This window comes from Ambystoma mexicanum, chromosome 2q, assembly GCF_040938575.1.
Source record: "Ambystoma mexicanum isolate Mex_15411 chromosome 2q, UKY_AmexF1_1, whole genome shotgun sequence".
NCBI classification, from domain to species: domain Eukaryota; kingdom Metazoa; phylum Chordata; class Amphibia; order Caudata; family Ambystomatidae; genus Ambystoma; species Ambystoma mexicanum.
This window is the reverse complement of record NC_090924.1, coordinates 463,765,948-463,786,964: the sequence shown is the minus strand read 5'-3', so window position 1 is coordinate 463,786,964 and position 21,017 is coordinate 463,765,948. Positions and strand designations below refer to the sequence as shown.

General features: G+C 42.7%; 1 protein-coding gene across 3 annotated transcripts in view; it reads left to right on the top strand.

The window, feature by feature from the left end:
* Window positions 1–305: 305 nt before the first annotated feature.
* Window positions 306–21,017, top strand: part of LOC138569529 (cytochrome P450 3A21-like) — a 542,158-nt gene continuing 521,446 nt past the window's right edge. Inside the window, exon 1 of one of the 3 annotated variants that reach the window (XM_069647584.1) lies at window positions 306–484. In XM_069647584.1, the coding sequence (XP_069503685.1) occupies window positions 414–484 (71 nt within the window). In that variant the 5' untranslated portion in view covers window positions 306–413. The remainder of the gene's footprint in view (window positions 485–21,017) is intronic. The other 2 variants (XM_069647582.1, XM_069647583.1) reach the window with 2 other exon arrangements.

Here is a 21,017-nt window from a genome sequence, read left to right as displayed (position 1 = left end):
AAAAATCCTACATCTTTTTGGTCACAGAATGTTGGCAAGTATGGTACTGCACCCATTTAAATCGTTGACAGCCAGCAGAGGGTAAGGTTCAAAATGTTACGAGAGCTGCACCTTTGCTTTAAGGGGGAAAGCATTGTTCTATTTTCTTGAAAAGCTGTTGGTGAAGCAACAGGTTATGACTGGTCACTTGACAGCGCTAGAAAAGAGATTTAAACGTACATATTAGCGAACTTAACCATGAGTGCCGATTACAGAAGAGGAGGGAAGTAAAGCCAAGCTCTGGTCATGTGACCAGAAGTAAGGAGCAGCAAAACTCGATACGCGATGCACTCATAACAGAAGCGACAGTCGCGATAGAGAATAGATGCCGTGCCGTGACAGGAGCCAGCGCAACTGACAAAGCACAGTGAAATATGGATTTTCTCCCGCATTTCTCCATAGAAACATGGACCCTGCTTGCTGCCGCCCTCACTCTGTTGTATCTGTAAGTGTTGCACCCGTCTTGCGTTTCTTCCTGCAGTAGTAACATGTAAAAGATTCGCAACTTTCCCCACATTCCAAATATGTCGAAATGTGATGTAGACTGCTGTCAATGTGCAGCCCAGTGCACGACGTCTTGAACAAAACAGTACCAAATAGCGACCGCGTACAATCATTCTAAAATGAATTTCAAAGTAAACGTTTGGCATGCGCCTTCCGCGCAGATTTGTGTCTGCTAGTCAAGTCCACGCCCACTTCCCAGCAAGCTTGTTGAGCTGGAAGCATGGCAGCTTACCCCCCAAACCTCCCCCCTCCTCCTCCTCCTCCTCCTCCTCCTCCTCCTTTCATTTCGTAGTTACTTGGCACGCATTGACATGGACAATATGCTTGGGTTTGTGGTTCAGGAGCAATGTTCTGTGTGCTGAGATTTTAGATGACATTACTTATATTTGATTAATCGCAGATACACTGTGTATCGGACTGAGTATGTCTGATGGATGACTGCTGATTTGTAAAACTTAAGAAACAGTTCCACAGCGTCTCTTCGATTGCCTATAGCTAGTTGTATAAGTGTTCTGGGCGCCCTACTGTGTGAAGCGCCATAAGCGTGGAGTCCACACTCGTTTAGTCTGGTACAGAGAATGCGTCAAGGTGCTTCTTCTTAATTATCGGAGGCGTGGGCGGACCCACGCAGGCGCTTCCCCATCCTATAGGATGATGTGCACGTCAAGGTGCTGGGGGCGGCATCCCCTTTTATTGTATTACTGCAGTAGAGGGTTGTCTGTCAGAGGGACGTCCTCCATCACAACATCCCTATCAACATGTTATCAAATGTTTAACAACAACCAATCACAGAAACTTCAATATCATATATCACATATTCTATGTCATATATCTGGGCTCTCCTCCACCACTGACTGGTCCTGTGCCAGGGAAATCGTGATTCCTCTACCCTGCCTCGCTCAAGCTTTCATCCGTCATCTCTGGAGGAGGTAGCAGTTCATTCTCTTCGTCACTGTCATGGCCAGTGACAGGACTTTAGGTGGTGGTCACACCATCAATTTGCGAAACCAGCAACTGTTGAGTGTGAATGAGGAATCATTTCTTAAGGCCGTCGCCATTGTCCCTTTTTCCTTGTGATGATCCCTGTAGTAGTCTCATAAGGAAGGCACAACGTGCGCTTAGGTGACGTGTTTGCACAAGTACTGAGGGTCCTACGTCCAGGGGGACCTATCTCAGTCATTTTTTAGACTTGTCTTTTCTGTTAGTTGCTTCCTGCGACCTACAAAGCCCGGTCGTGTGATCTCCCTGGACCTGTGATCCGGGATCAAGGATCAGACTTGTCTACTGAGAAAAGCTTCTGCCGGGGCAACCCCCGATGGTGGTGTGTGGAGTGGTAGGAGATGCTATTCGAAGAATATCTGCACCGACTCTAGGATTTGGCCCTTGTCAATGTCTTGTTGAGTGTCCTCATAAAATGCTCAATGTCCCCATTGGCCCTGGGCAAGCAAGGGGTGATGCACCTATGAATGACTCTGTGGAATTTCAGGAAATACTCAAACTCCTTGCCCTTAAAAGGTGGCCCATCTAATAGACTCTTGGGTGCCATGAGCTGCAAGCATTTCTTCAAGTACATGGATTATTGCATCTGCGCCAGTTCATGACACAAATCAGACTTCAGGAGCGCTACAAGTACTACCAGGAAATGATGGGATTGTTGTATGGTTCCAAAGTCAATACTAGTAACCATCCAGGGCTTCACTTCTCTTGAGGGTGATGCAATGGCGTGTCCTCCAGGTAGGGGCTGTGCCGCATGACACCATATGCAATGGCTCACTGCTACCTCTTGGCTTCAAGATCAGAGAACCACACTTTTTCACGGAGGTGGGCTTTGGACTTGCTCGGCCCTTAATGCCCCACATGTGCCAGGTGTATGGCCTGCTTTGGAGATCCAGGTTTGTAACCAATTGAGGTCGCCTTAATAACACCCCTTCTGTACCAACTGATAGCTCACCCCTTACTTTCCATAGTCCTTGCATGAATGCTTGTGATTTAGGTGTTCTCTGCTGGTTCCCCAGTAGGAATGTATGCCAATGACCAGTGTTCAACTGTGCAAGGAGACCTTGTAGTCCCTCATTATGCAATGTGGCCTCAACAATGTCTTGGAGGAACATTGATCATGGTATGAACGATCTTGTAATCATGTTGATGAGTCCTTACATGTCTTTGTGTACATACATATTTGTCTTCACTGTAGGATCAGGTTGATGACGAGACAGATAGTCCATGCGATTATCTGCCCCAGCTCGGAATAGAAGTGTCACCCCATAGTCCTGGAGCTGTAATAGCCATCTTTTGAGCTGAAAGTGGGTTGGGGAGAGGACCCCTCTGTAATAGGGATCAAGTGTTTGTGATCCATAGACAGTCACTGGTAGACCAACAATGCATAGGTAAAAGCGCTTGCAGACCCATAAGACCGCAAGAGCCTGTCGGTCTCTTTGAGACTGCCTCATTTCAGTGTGGGGTGAATGTCTTTCTCACATACACAATGGCCATCATTCGCCCTTGGTGTCCACCTGAACGAGTACTGCTCCCAACCAAACTGGGCTAGCGTCGACCACTAGCTATCTGGTTCTCGATGGATCGAAGTGCACCATTGTGGTGTCGGCTGTGAGAGTGATAGAGAAGACATCTTGTTCCTTCAGGCCACTAGTCCAATCCCGACCCTGTTTTCCAATGCTCTGAGTGGCTCTGTGAGGGTGGCTAGATTGCAGACAAAGTGCCCACAAAATGTTGGCATCCACCGAAAACTGCATACTTCCAACGGGAATGTTGGTAGTGTGGCCTTCTTAATGTCATTCACCTTTTGCGGCTCGGGCGAAAGGGCTTGTTTGTGAAACACAAAGAAGTCCACTTTGGGCTGAAGGAAGTGGCACTTTCGCTGATCAAGTGTCAGGCTGTGTTATTTAAGTCAATGGAGCACAGCCGTGAGTCTTCTGAGGCGTTAGATTTCCGAGGTAGCTAAGATGAGGACGTCATCACTCACATTAAGGTCTCCATGGAGCTACGCCAGCAGTTCCCTAATGGTGTGCTGAAACACCTCAGCTGTGAAGAACACTCAAAAGCTGAGCTGTTTGTAGTGAAACAGCCCCACAGGCGAACAAAAGGTAGGGCTTGAGTCAAAGTATAATGGAACCTGAGGGTAGCCCGCATTTAGGTGATTAGTTCAGAATAGCTTCCTCCTTTTAAGTCTGACATGATGTAGTCGAGAGAGGGGTTAGGGTGTCTTTTGCATCAAATAGCATTTTGGGAGCCGTATATCCACATATTCTCACCTCATCAGGTTGTTTGGGCTTGTTTGAAACCACGATCTGGTAGGCCTCTCAACCCTTTTATGTTGTTTGCAGAGTATTTCTACCTTTTGCCACAGGTGAAAAGGGATTCTCCTGTGGCGTAGAACTATGGGCTGTATTGACGTATCATTGCGCAGTCACAATTCCTGTACTTTAAGGCATCCCATGCCTACAAACAGATCTTTGACATCTTCAAGTAGCTTATCCGTGTCACCCTGATATACTTGCCATGTAAAATGTACTAGAGCTAAATCTTCAGCTGTGGTACAGCTAAGTAGCATATTTTTCACCATTGGCATCGCATAACATGTTACAGGTATTGCAGAGTGGGTGTGAGTGACCTGCATGTGGAAAGCACCATCTAACAGAAGAGCTGATGACCCTACATAATGTGAAATGACGGATGTGTGGTGTGGAAATATTTGGAGGAGGGTGTGACATCTGGAATCGGGATGTTGGCTTGATGTTCACTGGTGCCCAGTGGCTATGAGTACAGGTACCCGCTTCGAGAGAATTGTTTCTGAGCAACCAGGTTGCCTGTGGCATCCTTTTTCATCTTGGTGTAGCGCAGACATGACATAAACGTCCTTCAATGTCCTTTGCATCTTCTGGCAATTGTGTAGGTGAGTCCTGTTCATTTTCTACAGCCAGCTCTGTACCTTGACTGTGCTGCAATGGGGCTGTAAGCCGGTTGGTCTAATAGGCCACGGTGCGTGGCAGACCTTTGAAAAGTGATTGGGTTTACCATATCTGCCATGTGCTTGGTCAATTGCTAGGCATGATTGTGCATGTGGTAGAAGGCCCCCACATGCGTGACATGGCTTGCATCGATCTTCCAATGGTTTGATTGCTGGTGGTGTTGAGTGGGAATTATTTCTGTTGTAATATGTGATGAATCCTGCCGAAGCTGCCAACAGTAACTGGTGAGCCTCAGAAGAGATACAGGGCAAGGGGGCGCTTTGTAGCATTTACAGCTCCTGCAATTAAGCCACGGGGAGTCTGAGAGCAAAGTGAAATAAGGAAGGGAAGACAAAATGGATGCCCAATTAAACCCCTTAATTGGCAAAACATAAGGCAAAAAGGGCGCAATACTCCATTTATAAAACATCAACTTGGGGAGACCTGTAACCCACATTGCCGACAGCCAAGTTGGCAATCCAGAAGAAGTAAAAAGGCAAAAAGGGCGCAATTCTCCATTTATGAGATCTCAACTTGGGGAAACCTGTAACCCTTATGCCAACAGCAAAGAGGCTATGCTTCACCCTTTTCCAAGATGGCTGCATTCTTGTGTTGCTGCCTACATAGCCTTGCATGGTCCACCCACCATTGGCTACCTTAGAGTTTATCAGCCAATGGGTGGGACCGGGACGTGGGAGCCTAAGGCCATTGTCTGCTCCCTGTCCGCTTCTGGCACTCTTCCCACCCCCCCTTAGTCATCTGTGATGTTGTGCATTTGCATTGTATGCTGCTGCCACCCTGCAACATGGGGTAGGCACCATGTATTTGCCCAATTGTTTGACTTTCGCATCTGTGTACTGCCACCCCCTGCAACATGGGGTAGGCACCATGGATTTGCCAATTTGTTTGACTTTCGCATTTGTGTGCTGCTGCCACCCTGCAACATGGGGTAGGTACCACGTTTTTGGCCACTTTTTTGACTTTCCCATCTGTGTGCTGCTGCCGCTCTGCATCATGGAGTAGGCACCATGTATTTGCCCACTGATTTGACTTTCGCATCTGTGTGCTGCCGCCGCCCTGCAACATGGGGTAGGTACCATGTATTTTCCCACTTGTTTGACATTCGCATCTGTTTGCTGCTGCCGCCCTACAACATGGGGTAGGCACCATGTATTTGCCCACTTGTTTGACTTTCGCATCTGTGTGCTGCTGCCGCCCTGCAACATGAGGTAGGCACCATGTATTTGCCCGTTGTTTGACTTTTGCATCTGTGTGCTGCTGCCGCCCTGCAACATTGGGTAGGCACCATGTATTTGCCCACTGATTTGACTTTCGCGTCTGTGTGCTGCTTCCGCCCTGCAACATGAGGTAGGCACCATGTATTTGCCCGTTGTTTGACTTTCGCACCTTTGTGCTGCTGCCGTCCTGCAACATGGGGTAGGCACCATGTATTTGCCCGTTGTTTGACTTTCGCATCTGTGTGCTGCTGCCGCCCTGCAAGATGGGGTCAGGCTCATTGACTGTGATCACCGTGTACTGTACTCCTCTTTTGCACTTTGCGTATGATGTGTTACCTTGTATGTTCTACAATGTTGGTAATTCACCTCCTACGCTTCCTTTCTGGTAGCCTGAAACACTGAAACTAATCTCTTAAATTTAAGAGCCTAGATACCCCAGGGTTTTGCACACTATATAAATAAACAAATACAAATACAAATACAGAAGAAGTAAGAATGCAAAGAGTGCGCAATTCTCCATTTATGAGATGTCATCTTGGGGAAACCTGTAACTCACATTGCCATCAACGCAGAGACTATAACAAAGAGATGAAAGGGCAACAAGGGCTCAATTCTCCTTTTCTGAGACAACAGTTTGGGGAAATCTATAACCCATGTGGCCACTAACAGAAGAAAACAACTGTAGTAGAAAGAGTTTTCTTCCTGGCAGGGGAGTGCACCAGGAAAGGGTCCACTAGTAGTTAGTCCTGGGAGGCGAGTAGACCAGGAAAGAAACAGTTGATTTGAAGAAATGTGGTTGTGGTAAAAAGGTGTTGTGGAAAGACATTAAATGAAATCTGTGTTCCCGCTTGTGTTCGCACTTTGAAACACTTGTGTCGTGCTTTCAAACACTTGTGTATGGTCACGCTATAAATACAATTTCATTTCACTCTGGTAATTATATCGTTTTGGCAAACTGTGGCATCACCAAAAGTAGTTGTTGTTCTATCATGACAAAAGCATTCCATTGGAAGAATAATTGTGATATGCTAATATTTGCTTTGAATCCTGAGAAAGACATTGGGCCTCATTATGGGTCCGGCGGTAACCCTGCCGGACCCGTAAAAAATGACAGGCATCTGACTTCCCAGTGCCACCAGGCTATTCCAAGTCTGGCGGCCAGGAATTCAGGTGCCGTCAATTTCGTTAATCCCCATACCCATAGAGTTCCTATCAGACTCTATGGGAATGGGTATACGGGAGCACTGGCACTGTTGGCAATGGTGCAGGTGCTCCTGTGACAAGTCTGCCTACCATGGCCGTTGTGCCCGGCAGGGTCAGACCTGTCAGGCACAGCGGCTCCGGCAGGCAGACTTGTAGTTTGCCGTTCCGGAAACAACGATGCTGGTAGGCATACCAGCACCGTTGTTTCCGGACCGGCAAACATATAATGAGGCCCATTGTGTGGAGAAAAACAACTGCCTTGGTTCATGAACTAGTGTTTTTTTTTGGAGGAGACATTTGCCATTATCAGGAAGGATACTGTGGAGGAAAACAATTGCTTTGGTTTGTGAACAAGTGTTTGTGTTACTTTACCAAGTGGAAGGACACAGTGGAAGGAAAAGACCTTTTGTGTTGAATTAAACAGAACTTTGTTGAATATGAACTTTTCCAAGGGTATTCCTGAATTGATCCAGGGGTGGGGTAGGGAGCCCAACCCTGGTAACAAGTACTTTAAGTTTGAACTTTTGCATTTTTGTGTTGAACTGAAGACAGCCTTCTACACCTTTGATATATATATATATATATATATATATATATATATATATATATATATATATATATATATATATATATATATATATATATATTATATATATTAGTGTGAGGGTCCTCTTTCTTTAGTTTTTGTTTTCTAGGTAGGGACATTCTCGTTAGGATAGGGAAAGATAGACAGCGTTTAACTCACCCCTTTTTATTTTAATCAATGGAAAATATTTGACAACTGTGCATTCTGAGTGCTCTATAACCCAAGGGGCAGCTCTGCTGGCTTGGGAGGGAGCTGTGTAATCCCATTGCTAATTCTTCTTTTTTAGGATTTACTGAGAACTGTGGAAATCTAGCGACAGATGTGATGTCTCAAGACTTAATTATATCAACAGTTGGTATGATTCTGAGTGCCGTAAGATAGTGAATTGTGTTAAAGGTGTCACTAAAGTGAGTCATTGCCAACTTTCAACACTGAGATTAACATATAAGAAGCTTCTCCTTAGAAAATATAGGGAACATGCGCCAACCAGTGGGAAAACTTCACACAGCTTGTATGGAGAACGTCAACATCACATTCTGGAAATTAGTATCAGGAAAGGTACAGGGATAAGAACATGTGCCAACTTGTAATATCTCAGGAGGTGATTGGTGGTCCCATTTCGACACCCTATATAAATTGCAGAATACTTACTTTATTATCCAAGCACAAATGCAAGTAGGCCAAGAAGAGTGGTGTTGGGATCTCCATTAGTGTGAGTGAAGTGGAAGAGGTGATCATAATCCAAAATATTGAAAAGCAGCCGTACCAGATTTTCTCCCTGTCGACAGACCTATTTAAGGCTGAGATAAGAACATGGACCATAGTGCTGCACTCGATCTTTAATGCAATAACTAGGTCTGAGAAAATTCCAACTTCTTGGTAAAGTGCTCTCTTAGTCCCAATATATAAATAAGGAGGGATGATTTAGCAGCATATTACCTCCTTATTTCTTTATTGGAATCTGCAGGGAAAATCTTTGGCAAAATAATACTAAATAGGATATAGGAGTGGGTAGACGATAACCATGTAATTACAACTCTGCAGGCTGGGTTCCAAAAGAAAAAAAAGGAACAGTCGATCAATGCTTCATTATTGTTCTTCTTATTCAGAAATACATCAATCTATCAAGGGCAAAATTGTATGCAGTGTTTTTAGATCTCAGAACTGCCTTTGATAGTGTCTCAAGGAAAACCCCATGGAAGATAATGTATAGAAGAAAGTATCCAACTTCACTGATTACGTTGTTGCGCCAATTGTATTCTGGGAATTCTGCAGTGGTGAGATACGGTCTTATGGGGGAAACAACACCATCATTCCCAGTTGACAAAGGAGTGAGACAAGGTTGTGTGGTCGCTCCCCTCCTATTCTGCGTCTGTGTCCAGGAAATAATAGACGCAATAGCGATCAACTCTCAGGACTGTGCTAAATTGGGCAGACTGAAGCACTCAACCCTTTTTTATGCAGATGACGCTATATTATTGGCAACCACTCCTCAGGGCCTGAGAAACTTGCTCAGAATTTTTAAAGCTAAATGCAAAGATCTCCATCTGGAAATAAATATAGAAAAAACCAAGGTAATGGTTTTCCACCCAAAACATACTAAATTCTGCCCACTTCGAATCAAAATAGAGGGGTCTTACTTAAACAGGTGCACTACTTTGATTATCTCAGCATTAGCTTCCAGGAGAATGGTGAATGGGTACCCTTGAGTGCTCCTTCTTCCTGTGTGCTTAGGGAGTTAGTTGTGACCCCTGTTGGTGACTCCATTACACTGTAGCTAGAGAGAGAAGGGTTTATTGAACTCATGTCATTAGAAGGGGGGAAATCCTGAAGTGGGTAACCTATGTGAAAAGAGTACTGACATCTCTGGGTGAAAATACCTTGCGGGAGACACCTCTGGGTGTCAACATCCATCCTCGCACAAAAATAAAAGATGCAATGAAAGTGACTATAAAGAGCAGCCTGGTAGATGCAATGAATAAATTACAAGTGGGTCTGGAATACCTCTTGCACAAAACATCGTTAGGCTTTCAGAGTTACCTCGATCAGTCTTGTTCCCTGTGTGAAGACTAGGGTTATTACCGTTGGCCCCTATTATTAAGCGCTTGAAGTTGAGCGGCAGTGAAGACTGCCCACTTTGTGGGGCTAAAAATGAATCAATTACTCACTTCCCCCTGCTCTGTCCAAAGGCGCTTAAGTTTAGGCGTCTATATTTATGCCTGATATTTGGAGCAGAGGGTTTTAGACAGACCAGAGAAGAAGTCCATTTTTTGTAAATATACAATCTACCCATATGTGGTGCTTGCCTCATCTCGCTATGTTTTTAAAAGCTGCAGTCTCATGGATAAACGAAAGAAAAGTTAATCTGTCATGCACTGTATGAATTGTACAATATAGTGGTTTTTGAATATTTCAACTTGCTGTACGTTGGATGATGAATAATGCATTTTTAGATTTGGTTAGGTAGATCTCTGACATCTTTTAAATTATTCCTTTTTATATATGTTTTCTTTGCATTTTGTGTACTGTGAAATTCTCAAATGTTGGTATTAATAATGGAAGCTCAAATGTATCCTTTTTAATTATAGTATGTATTTGGATGATTTTATGATGTTATGTCGAAATAAAGCTACATTGATTGATTGACTTAATTGTATCTAAGCTTGTGCACAGATTTTGCTGACTTTGATATCACTGACAGCTTTTTATTCTTGCGAGAGAATTTTGATATGACAGCCATTATTGAGCGCTGTGTAACCAGGGCATTTTCTAGACAATAATGCGCCCATGGTCGATACTAGAATATGCGCCCCATTCCAACATCGCTCCTTTACTGCTACCATCACTGGACACCAGCTCCAAAATCATTAGATTATTGCAATTTAACATTTCATGGACTTGCACTTAAAATGAATAAGTAACAAAGGAGTGTGGGAGCCCCTTTACTGAGAACAAACATGGGTCAAATACCCTGTTCTTTGGTATTTCTTCCACTCTGGAGGGCCTACAACCGCGTTTTAACTCACTGCACCCTTCACAGAGAAAAAATATCCATTTGTATATCAGTCTTTGTCCCATCCACAAGGGCAGTCCAGCGCTGAAATGCTAAAACATGGTTGTAGACCCTACCGAGTGGGCACTTTCCCATAGAACAGGTTATTTTGCTGTGTTCGTTCTCGGTAGAGGGGCTCCCAGACCTTCATGTAAAATGAATAAGTACACAACAAATACAACAATATTACTAACAGGAATTTATTTTCTTTTTCCCATGTTTATATTCATTGTGTAAATGAAGGGCTCTCCTCTAGATGTTGCTTCTGGACAAACGCGGCTATTGCTGCTGTGTGATCTATTTTCCAAATATTTCGCTCTCAATTGAGATTGTACATTAACATATCTTGGCAAAACCTTTCAAATGATTGTTAACTTGGATATGTGATTGTAACATTAGGCAAATCGTGAGGGTACACAGGCTTGTGATCTTAATACCAACAGTAGGATCTGTGTGGATCTTTCGCAGAGACTGCTCATCTTTGTTCAGAGACCATTCACAGGCCCCACAGGTTGTTACTCAACAAGAGCCTTTAACCCCGAGCTCACCATCCACACAGATAACTCTCATACAACACACGCCTTGAAAAGACACGTGTCAGCTGAATTGTGTAATAAAATCACCACGCTTCTAAGTGACAAGACTCCAATGAAATTCCATCTGAACCTTATAACACTATACAGTCAATATCCTCATTGACCCAGTGCCTGTGTGACCTAGGTTCTTAACTAATCCTATCCTAAACATTTTCGAGACAGAAGGCCACTGTCTCCCAAGAACCCCCCACTGCCAGCAGGTTCAATTATATTTACCTATGATCAGCGCAGTGATCGGCTCATTGTAGTGTTCTGCCAAAACTCATACTCACCATTAAACAGACACAACAATGTGAGCCTCTTCTCAGAGATTCTTCAACTGAGAACCATAACATTCAAGGATCCACTAGAGGTGGAGTTTTTAGAAATGATTGTGTGATCATCCACTTGGCATCTAATTTATTTGCATCTAAACAACTGGAAGAAGCTGCTGTACTCTTATTCCTGGGGTAGAGGTGTATTCTCTGGCTGCTACCAACAAACCCTCTCCACGCTCTTCTAACACCTTAGCGGCATCCGAGGAGAACAAAGATCACCCCCAAATGCTTCTTATAAGCTTGCATAAAAACAGGGATTATAAGAGGTTGGTACAACCAGCTTCTATAAAAAACACAAGCACAACTATGAGGTGGTTAGAAGTCCAGCTCTGTCAATAGCTTTTCATGGATAACTGAATCCCACTATTCTTCTCATTAAGGACTAGATTTACGAACATTTTTGATTTCATGGAACGCGCAGGGGTTTATTCATTTCATTAATCACAACCAAAATTCAATACATTTAGCAAAATGTTATATTGTGTTATTTCAAGAGACTTGGTTGAGAGACCAGTCCCTATCGGATAGGTTTCTGTGTTCCACCAATCAGCGGTGAGAGGTCTAATGGGCAGACCCAAAGGTGGACTTCTTATTGCCATCAAATCTACGATGCCTCTGCTGATTACCCCACTGTATACTCATGAGAGATTTATGCTTGCAATAAATCTTACATGGAAGGAGGAGACATGTGAAACAAGGTGGGACTGTTTATTAACACATATTTGAATCCTATGAGTGGCCCTACAGATAGGGGGGATATCAGCCACTTTTACTCCCTAAAAATGGGGAAATGCTCCCAAAAAATAAAAACAGGAAAACCACACAGCTCCATGGATATGTTTGGACCATTAGTGCACGCAATACTACAGAAATAAACAATTATAACTGCCTGATAAGAAGAAGTAAACATGTATCTATTAATGCAGATACATAACTCGGTCCAAAGACATTATTATTATTATTTTGTATTATTACAAAAACATGTACGTTTTCTAGTTAAAACATATGTTTCCTCACTTATAAAATCCTCACAATGGGAATTGGACTTACATGTTTACTCCCTAAAAATTCATTTTACTTCCAACTTTAACAAATAGGGAGTAAAATACTCCCACTTCAAAATCTTATCTGGGACAATGCCTACGTGTACCTCTACAAATGTTTTCCTAGATTCCATCAATAGTTGTATTGAAACATGGTCTAAGTTATTTAAGGGAAATTTCATAGCGGCGGTAGACTTTAATGCCTTATGTCTTCATTGTGGAAGCCTTTTCGCACATTAGGAGGTCTCCAAGAACAGTGGTGGCCATTTAAATACATTTTGTGAGCCCTGGGGATTGAATATGGTGAATGACGAATTGAAATCAGATATCCGACCTCGTCCCACTTAGTCCAGAGGAGCCTCCTCTTCAATCATTGATTACATCTTTCTCTCTACCTCTTTACTGGAACAGTGTGAGGTCTTTAAGATTATAAAATCAAAGGTTAGTGATCATGGGGCTCTTTAACTAATATGTAATGGGATTGCATGGCACAAAGCACGTTTTTTAGCGCACCACTCAAAGTAAACCACAAGGAAACTAGAATACTTTTGAATCCTCGTACTGTGAGTATAATGAAATCTTGAAGAGCTACTTAAGGAGAATTCTGAATTAATCGTTGAACCTTACAAACTTGATCTAGCCATAAACTATATGACTAAGCACTTTCTTAGTAAAACCAAGCAATTGACATATTTAAGAAGACTATCTAATGTCCATTACTCAGATCAGGAAGTAAGGGGAAAGGAAAAGATGCATAAGAGCAAAGCTGAGGGTTCTGGGGTGATATTATAATGTGGAGTCAGTTAAACAATAGAAATGCCTAAAAACAATTATAAGAATTGGTTAAGGTCCCACAAATGCATCCTGTTGGAATGGGAGGCGGAAAATATGCTACATCCTTTCTGTACTAAAAAGGACAAACATTTCTGGGCTTTAATTTATAACCAGACCCAATGGCAATCATATACTCAAACCAATGCTATTGAGGAAGATGCATGGCAAAGCCACTTTGCTTGTATCTATGCTCTACCACATAGTCCTGCTATGACACGCAAGGGTGCATACTGGCGCCTTTCTTATTCAATGCTTATTTGGCAGACCTAGGTGCCTATCTCAAATCTGCATCCTTTATTGCCCCTAAAGTTCTGGGTACCAACATTTACTGGGTCGCCTATGCAGATGATATTATTCTTTTAGACTGCACAAAGGTGGGGACACAAAGTCTGTTGAACAAACTGGAAAGCTATTGTAGTGAAAACAACTTGACTACAAACAAGCAGAAAATCCAACTAATCAGACTTACTGCAGAGAAACGATCAAAGCAAAAGTCTCTTTGGTTGGTGGTACAGGAGTGGGTAAAGCGGACGAAAGTTAATACCTTTAAATACTTGGGATATGATATATTGAATAGGCCAAACAAGAAGCTTATAATGGTGAGTTTTTACAACAAAGCAACTGTCGCAGATGCCCAGATGCAAAATTTTAACTTCAAGTGTTGTAAATTGTCAATCATCTCATTGATAAAATTCTATAAGGCCAAGATCGTCCCAATGCTAACATACGGGACTGATATCCATCATAGCCTTTTAGGGGAAGACTGTTGTCATCTTGAGGGCTTCATTTGGAAGAAGGTCCTCAGGTTACCAAAATCCATTCCAATTTGTGTTATACAGTATGAACTGGGCTTGTTATCACTTTAAGCCAAGATTTTTGGGAGGAGAATATTGTTTTGCCACAAGTCAAAAAATCCACCTCCTTCCATATTGTTTGTTGATTTTGAGGAAGGGGAACTTTCCAACTGCTTGATTGAGACGACTGTAAACAAATTGGTGGAGTGGGATCTGGGAGGAATCCTCTTAGAAAATCTGCCTGTGTCATATAAACAAAATGTATGACGAGCCGACCGGTGGAGAACCTGTGATAAGGTAGGCTCTTACATGCACTATCAAAGTCAGGGCCACAAGATACTAGAAGTCTGTGTGGAATATCTTTGCAGATTTCCGATGTGGAAGGTGGGCAATACTGTTTGGGAGTTCTGCCTGCCAGGGTCAATATGAACAAATAGGAAAACAGGGATGCCCGGCTGTAGACCTGCAGGCAGTGCTCTTTAGACAGAGAAACTTTTCATCACCTCTTTTTAGATTGCACCTCTTTGACTTTACAGAGAGTGACCTGCTTCAAAAGGTTTAAAAAGCTCTATGGACACTCTACAGGAAGGGTTCTATGGAATTTATGCTGGACAAAGATCTGGTATCCCCTTAGTAAATCTTTGCACCAATATTTGGTCATGATAAAACTGGTGGAATAGGGGCTATTTGCTTCAAAAAGGCACTGAGAACTTGTTTCTGTTTTGTCTTAACTAGATTTTACAAATGTTGGGGTCCGTTTAATAATCGAACTGCATTGTATCAATTCTGATATTTTAACTGGTACTTCATGATATTTTTTAGATGTGATGTTGATTTTAGAAGATGTGTAATTTTTAGGTGAATTTGTGTAAGGTTTTAACTTGTTTTAGAACTATATGCACAATAAAGAATGTAATAGTCCTGCTAGCGATACCCCAGTGACAAATCATTGGGTAGCCTGGCATTTAAAATTCGATCAACAAGATTTACTTCAAGACATTCTAAAGGCCAATCCATCCTGGCAATGGTTATGCTTAAAGGTAACCCACAAATGTGGTCTGACATCTTGTTTCTGCTGATTTCCAATCTTACACAGTCCCAACTTAACCCTCCTTTCTTGTGCCGATGGAAATACTCCTTTATTGAAACAGTATTTAAAAAGGGGGATAGGCAGATTCCATCTAATTGTAGGCCGATGGCGCTGTTGGATACTGGCAGTAAAATCTTTGGTACTGTCATCCTTAAACACTTGGAAGAGTGGATGAATTTTGGCTAGACTTGGAGATGTGAACCAGTCAGGATTTAGGAAGTAGGATTAGCATAAGTTTAAATATCTTTGCCCTATCAATTCTCCAAAAAAGTGTGAAAACTAATGGGATACCTTTGTTCCTCGCCTTTGTTGATTTAGTAAAGCAAGTGAAATTATGGGACAAACTTTCCATGTTGGGGTGCTATATAATTAAATATATGCACTCTGACACCTGAGTTCAAATACGTTTAAATCTGAAAGGTGAAATGTCTGGTAAAGTCCTCACTTATACGGGATTGAGACAGGGATGCATTCTGGTACCAGCCTTGTTTAACATTGATATCTCAGACCCTGGTGTTAGGCTGGTCCAAAGGGCTCCCACGTCTGGGTTCCCTACACTTCCAGCATCTTGTTTACCCAGATGACACTGTTTTACTGAACGTCACACCTATTGGACTGCAGAGATTTCTGGACTTGTTCTCTAATTATCTAATGGAACTAGACCTGGAACTAAATGCACTTAAAACACTATCAGTCTGTACCCAAGGGGTATGAATAAAATTACATTTGTGTGGAAATTAGGTAATCAAAAATTGATATATTTAGGAATAATTATTAGACATCGTAGTCCGAAAAAAACATGAAAGAATATGGTCCTTTGATCACTGCTTATGCTCCTCCGCTCTGCAAAATCCCTTTATACATAAAGAAGAAAATCTGCTAGTTTGTTCCTTGTTCAATTCCACACCCTTCCACCAATCTGCACCAAGTTTTGCATAGTTACCTTTTAGGATCCTCCCTAAATTACTGGCTACATGACATTTGGACCCCCCTTCCCTGTATTTTAGCCCCTTAACTCATGAGACGGTTGCCTAAAATCATCAAAATATCAATGTGGTCGGAGAAGGACCGGACAAAGCTCATTTTAAGCTTCTCCACGCAAGGAACACAACTCGAAGTGCTCGAAAACCATGTTTTAAGTTCCTAAAATGCACGCTTTCTTAGATATTTGCACCACAACACACTGCACCACGCCAGGGTAAGGCATCAGGTGGGGAGAGCGCACAGAAGGTCCCAGTATGCTGCAGCACGCCAACTCTCGCCTCCCCTCCATGTCTGTTCCGGGATATGTCAGCCAGCCACACGCACCCATTCTCAGTGCAGTTTACTTCAGAGAAAAAAGCACATCAAGCGATAAGCAACTCGGAGCAGCGACCTACAGGATCATTGATTTTCAACAATTTATGAGAGTGTTATCATGTCTGTCTACAGTACCCGTGCTGACTACGGGTACTTTTTGCTAGTAGATTATAAATACAGACAATATTCTATGCTCCCTCCAATTAAATGCTTTAGAGGCAACATTGTTCAATGCATTATATATGGAGCTGAATCTAGTTCCTTTTATCCCTTGGTTCAAGATTGAGGGAGGTATTTGGAAATGTACCCTAAATTTGCCCAAGTGTTTTCCAACGGTCATGATATGGTTCGAACTGTGTCTGATTTTGTTGGGTGCTTTGTGTGGAAGTATCTAACAATATGTGCTAAAATCTTGTCACCGCTCCAGGAATCACTGTGTGGCATACTAAACATATGCATGACCAAGTATTTGCGCAAAACACCCTGAACAGATGGCTATTAGTCTGTAAGCAAACCCTGGAAGGACATCATTATTCTACACAAAAATGTGTTTGTAAATCCTCATTAAATGCTTGGTGATGTAGTGGAAGTAAATCCACCAAAATACAACCAAACGGATTTACTGTTACCTTCACATGATCCAGCGGAATTACCGCCGGATTACAAGTGGTGGAAGCCGATGTTAGTCGACATTTATTGGAGTCCATAGGACGCCGGAATTACAGCTGGTGGTAATTCTGCTGATTTGGCCGTTTTCTGGTGGTGAAACCGAGGAATTACTTCCAGCATTCCGCTGGAGGTTTTTCCTCCGCCTTACCTCCAAACCCATAATTCGGTATCACCATTTTTGGCCACACTGCCAAACTCGTAATGAGGCCCATCCTCTATTATTAAGGCGCACAATATGGAGGACAGAATGGATTTGGACCAATGAAACATGCACAACATAGAGACTCTAATCATGCATCACCTTAATTAAACCTCACTCTTTCCCCTTATTTTAATAAATTCTCTAACAGAAATGAGCGAATTTTTTTCCCTCGATTACGTATGCATCTCCTGGCTACTCAAGAGATTCTGTGAATCCTTTCAAAGCTTGAGAGGAAACTGCGAGAATGTAGATTCTGTAAAGAAAAATATATGATAAAATCCCTGGAGCATTTGTTCATTGAATGTCCATTACTAAATTCTATTTGGCATATATAATTAATATTTTTATTTTCATTTTCATATTTTCGGACGCCAACAGCTTTTAAAAATCTTGGTGTCATATTTTAGGAGGTAAACACACACCCTGATCGATAATTGCACTGAAATGTGCACAGACTGTTTTTAATATAGCAGAATTGGAATAATTCTTATGAATTTATACTTAGCAACTCGGATTTTCTTTCTCTTTCCTTTGCCTTTTTTCCTCTCCTTTCTCTTTTCCTTGTATTTATGTAGGGAGCATATCATTATAATTGTATGTAACTGTACAAATGTGATATACTTGTTTGTGAAAAGTTTAAACCGTAACACAATACACAAAATTAAATGCAGCAAAAAACATAATGGGTGACAATATTGCTTTACCCTTTACTTTGTCAAATGTTCAGTTTTTGCCTCCCAAAAAACAGCAAAGTCACCTGAACATGTTCTCTCCAGTCCTGGGCTTTCATGTAACAGCTAAGTGGATTCTTGGAATTGCAGTCTTTTTTGGTTCAACTGTTGTGTTCACATGCGATGGAGTCATTCATTTGAGTGCCTTACAATATCACAAATACAAGAAAAGTGGCCTAGTCACCTGCTGAAAGGCCATACATGAATGCCAATCCCTCCCTTTCGCATACAGTAAGTATTTATTTGACCATTTGCTTCATTCTTCCACCCCTGCCCCCACAACCACCTACTCCTGCAGGAAGTCTCTGACCCTTTTGCTTAAACCAGCAAAACAAAAACGCTGTTAACCACATCATCAGCCCCCCAACCCTTCATTCTGGCATGCCAATGTTATGGCACAATTATCACACAGTAAAGTTTGTGTGGCAGTTCAAGGATGCTTAGTTTTGCAATGAGATGCTCATTTTGGATGTGGGAGCTATCTTAAAAAAAACTGTGAGCAATATATAAGGCTATTGGCTGCCTCCTGGGTGGCACGTGGATCTGGGCATGGCAGGCGCTTGTCCCCTGCCTCTGTCCATGCAGTGCTGCTGACTGTTTATGAAAGATTCTCCTCTCACCCAGGTGGGAGATTTAACAGGCCAGCCCTGCTGCAGCTCTCGCCCCGCCATCCCCCATCTGTGCCCCGGGACGTTACCCGATTTACCCGCCCTACAAATGGCTCTGTGTGCAATCTAAGAGATAGCTCTGCTGTCTGGGGTTTCACTGAGAAGGGCACACTTGATGCATAGCGCTTGTCTAAGAGTATATTGAGAGCTGTGTTAACCATGGACATAGCTCTGAGGTCTAGTCTTTTAGCCAGGGTGGTGTCACTTTGCGCTCTGCTTTCCAAATAATTACGAACCATTTAACCTGGGGAATACCTCTGTTGGCTAAGTCATTTTTATCTTTATTTTAGCTTTGGCTAATTTTCAAATAACTAGCAATTAAAAAAGTCCAACGAGTCCTATTGAAAGAAAGGGAAAGCATTGTGGAATCATCCCCATTCACATCACTAATTGCAAAATCCATCTTTGAAATGCACAGTCTGGCATCCGAAGCTTGCTCAGGGCCAGTCCAAGGGTGTATACCGTCTCGTATGGAGTGCCATTTAGAGCATCCCATCCCCTCTAGTAGGGTAAGACTTGATGTTTGTGGGGTGAATATGGTGCACCTTGGTGCCCTCCTATTCATGCAGTCCTCTCAAAATGTCTTACTACTGCTTACTCAGCCAGGATGTTCACCACCCCCTTAGTCCGAACAAGCTGAGAATGTTTTCTTTTGAAGACAATGGCCTCAAAAGCATAAGATCCCAGTGCATGACTTTTCTCCTCGACAAGTGGGGGGAGCGATACGCTGAGGACACCACTCACGGTTCTCGACAAATCTCTTTTCCGAGTCTGTTGAAATGGCAACAGTTAAGCAAGAAATGCGCACTGTCACCGCCGCCCCCCTCCCCCCCAATATCATCATTGTCCCAAGTGCTCCAGATAGGATATTGACGTGGGAGTATTTTACTCCCTATTTTTTAAGGTTGGAGTATCATTTTTATTTCTGAAGTAATAATATAAGGCTCATTCCCAGTGGGTGTAGTTTACATGCTAGTTCAAAGGTTTTTAGCTGTAAGCCAGAAATATTTTTTGTAATAATCATTCCTTTGCATTTAGTTTACACTCACCTTTAAAGATATATTTTTACTTCTTCGGATGATGCAGTAATACTAGTTTTTCCTTTGGCACTACGTGAACTACTCGTCGAAACATATCCACAGAGCTGTGTGGGTAAAAGCAGGGGGACAAGATCCTATGTGTCAGTTTCCTATTTTTTTATTGGGAGTATTTGTATTCCCTATTTTTCTTTTTTGAGATTATTTACCTATTGTTATGGAGTTAAAGTGCCCGATACACCCCTTATCTGTACGAATGAGTCTCACACTTTCTGAAAACTTCAAAAAATAGAAATAGGTTTCCTTTTTCATTTGTATTTAAATTGTATGATTATAGCCTTGAATGCCGGCACATTAGGGTCACATGCAGCCTGCCAATTAACTGGCATGTTCCCCATAAATGGATTTTATATCCTGTATCTCTGTTCTGCCACAGCTATGGGATACAAGTCATAGGGCCTCATTCCGAGTATGGCGGTAAGGGATAGCGGCCACCGGTAACAAGACCGGTGGCGGTATTCCCTTACCGCCATACTCCGAGTTCCCTCTGCGCCCTCGCCCTTAACGCCTGCTTTGAGCAGGTGTTAAAGTCGAGAGCGCAAAGGGGCCTGCAAGCCAATAACGGTGACCGTAATGAACGGTCACCGTTATTTGCATCTTCCCCATTCCCATTGAGCCCTATGGGGGCTCATTTGGGAATGGGGAAGAGCCTTGGTGAATGGGGAATCACCGCCCCGCCAACCTTCGAACGGGGCAGTGATTCCGCCATCCACCAAGGCGCTGCCGGTCCGGGTACGGCGTCAACCAAGGTGTTAATAGCGCCATTGGTTAGCGCCGTACTCGGAATGAGGCCCATAGTGTCCCATAGTGTTCACAACTTACCATAAGCAGGGTTTACAAAATCTACTAGCCCACTAGCATTCGTGAGTAGTTTTTATGAAGGGCGAGTACCATTTGCTTGATACTCGACCTTGCTGGTGAGCATGGGGATGCTAGAATCTTATTTTTCATTTACTGCAAACACGTTTGCACGAAATGACAAATACAGGTTTAACTGTGCAGGCTTGACAGCATGCAGAAAATAGGAAGTGACATTTCACAAAACGCGCTCGTAAATATTTTGTCACCCTTCACCTTGGGACAAGTT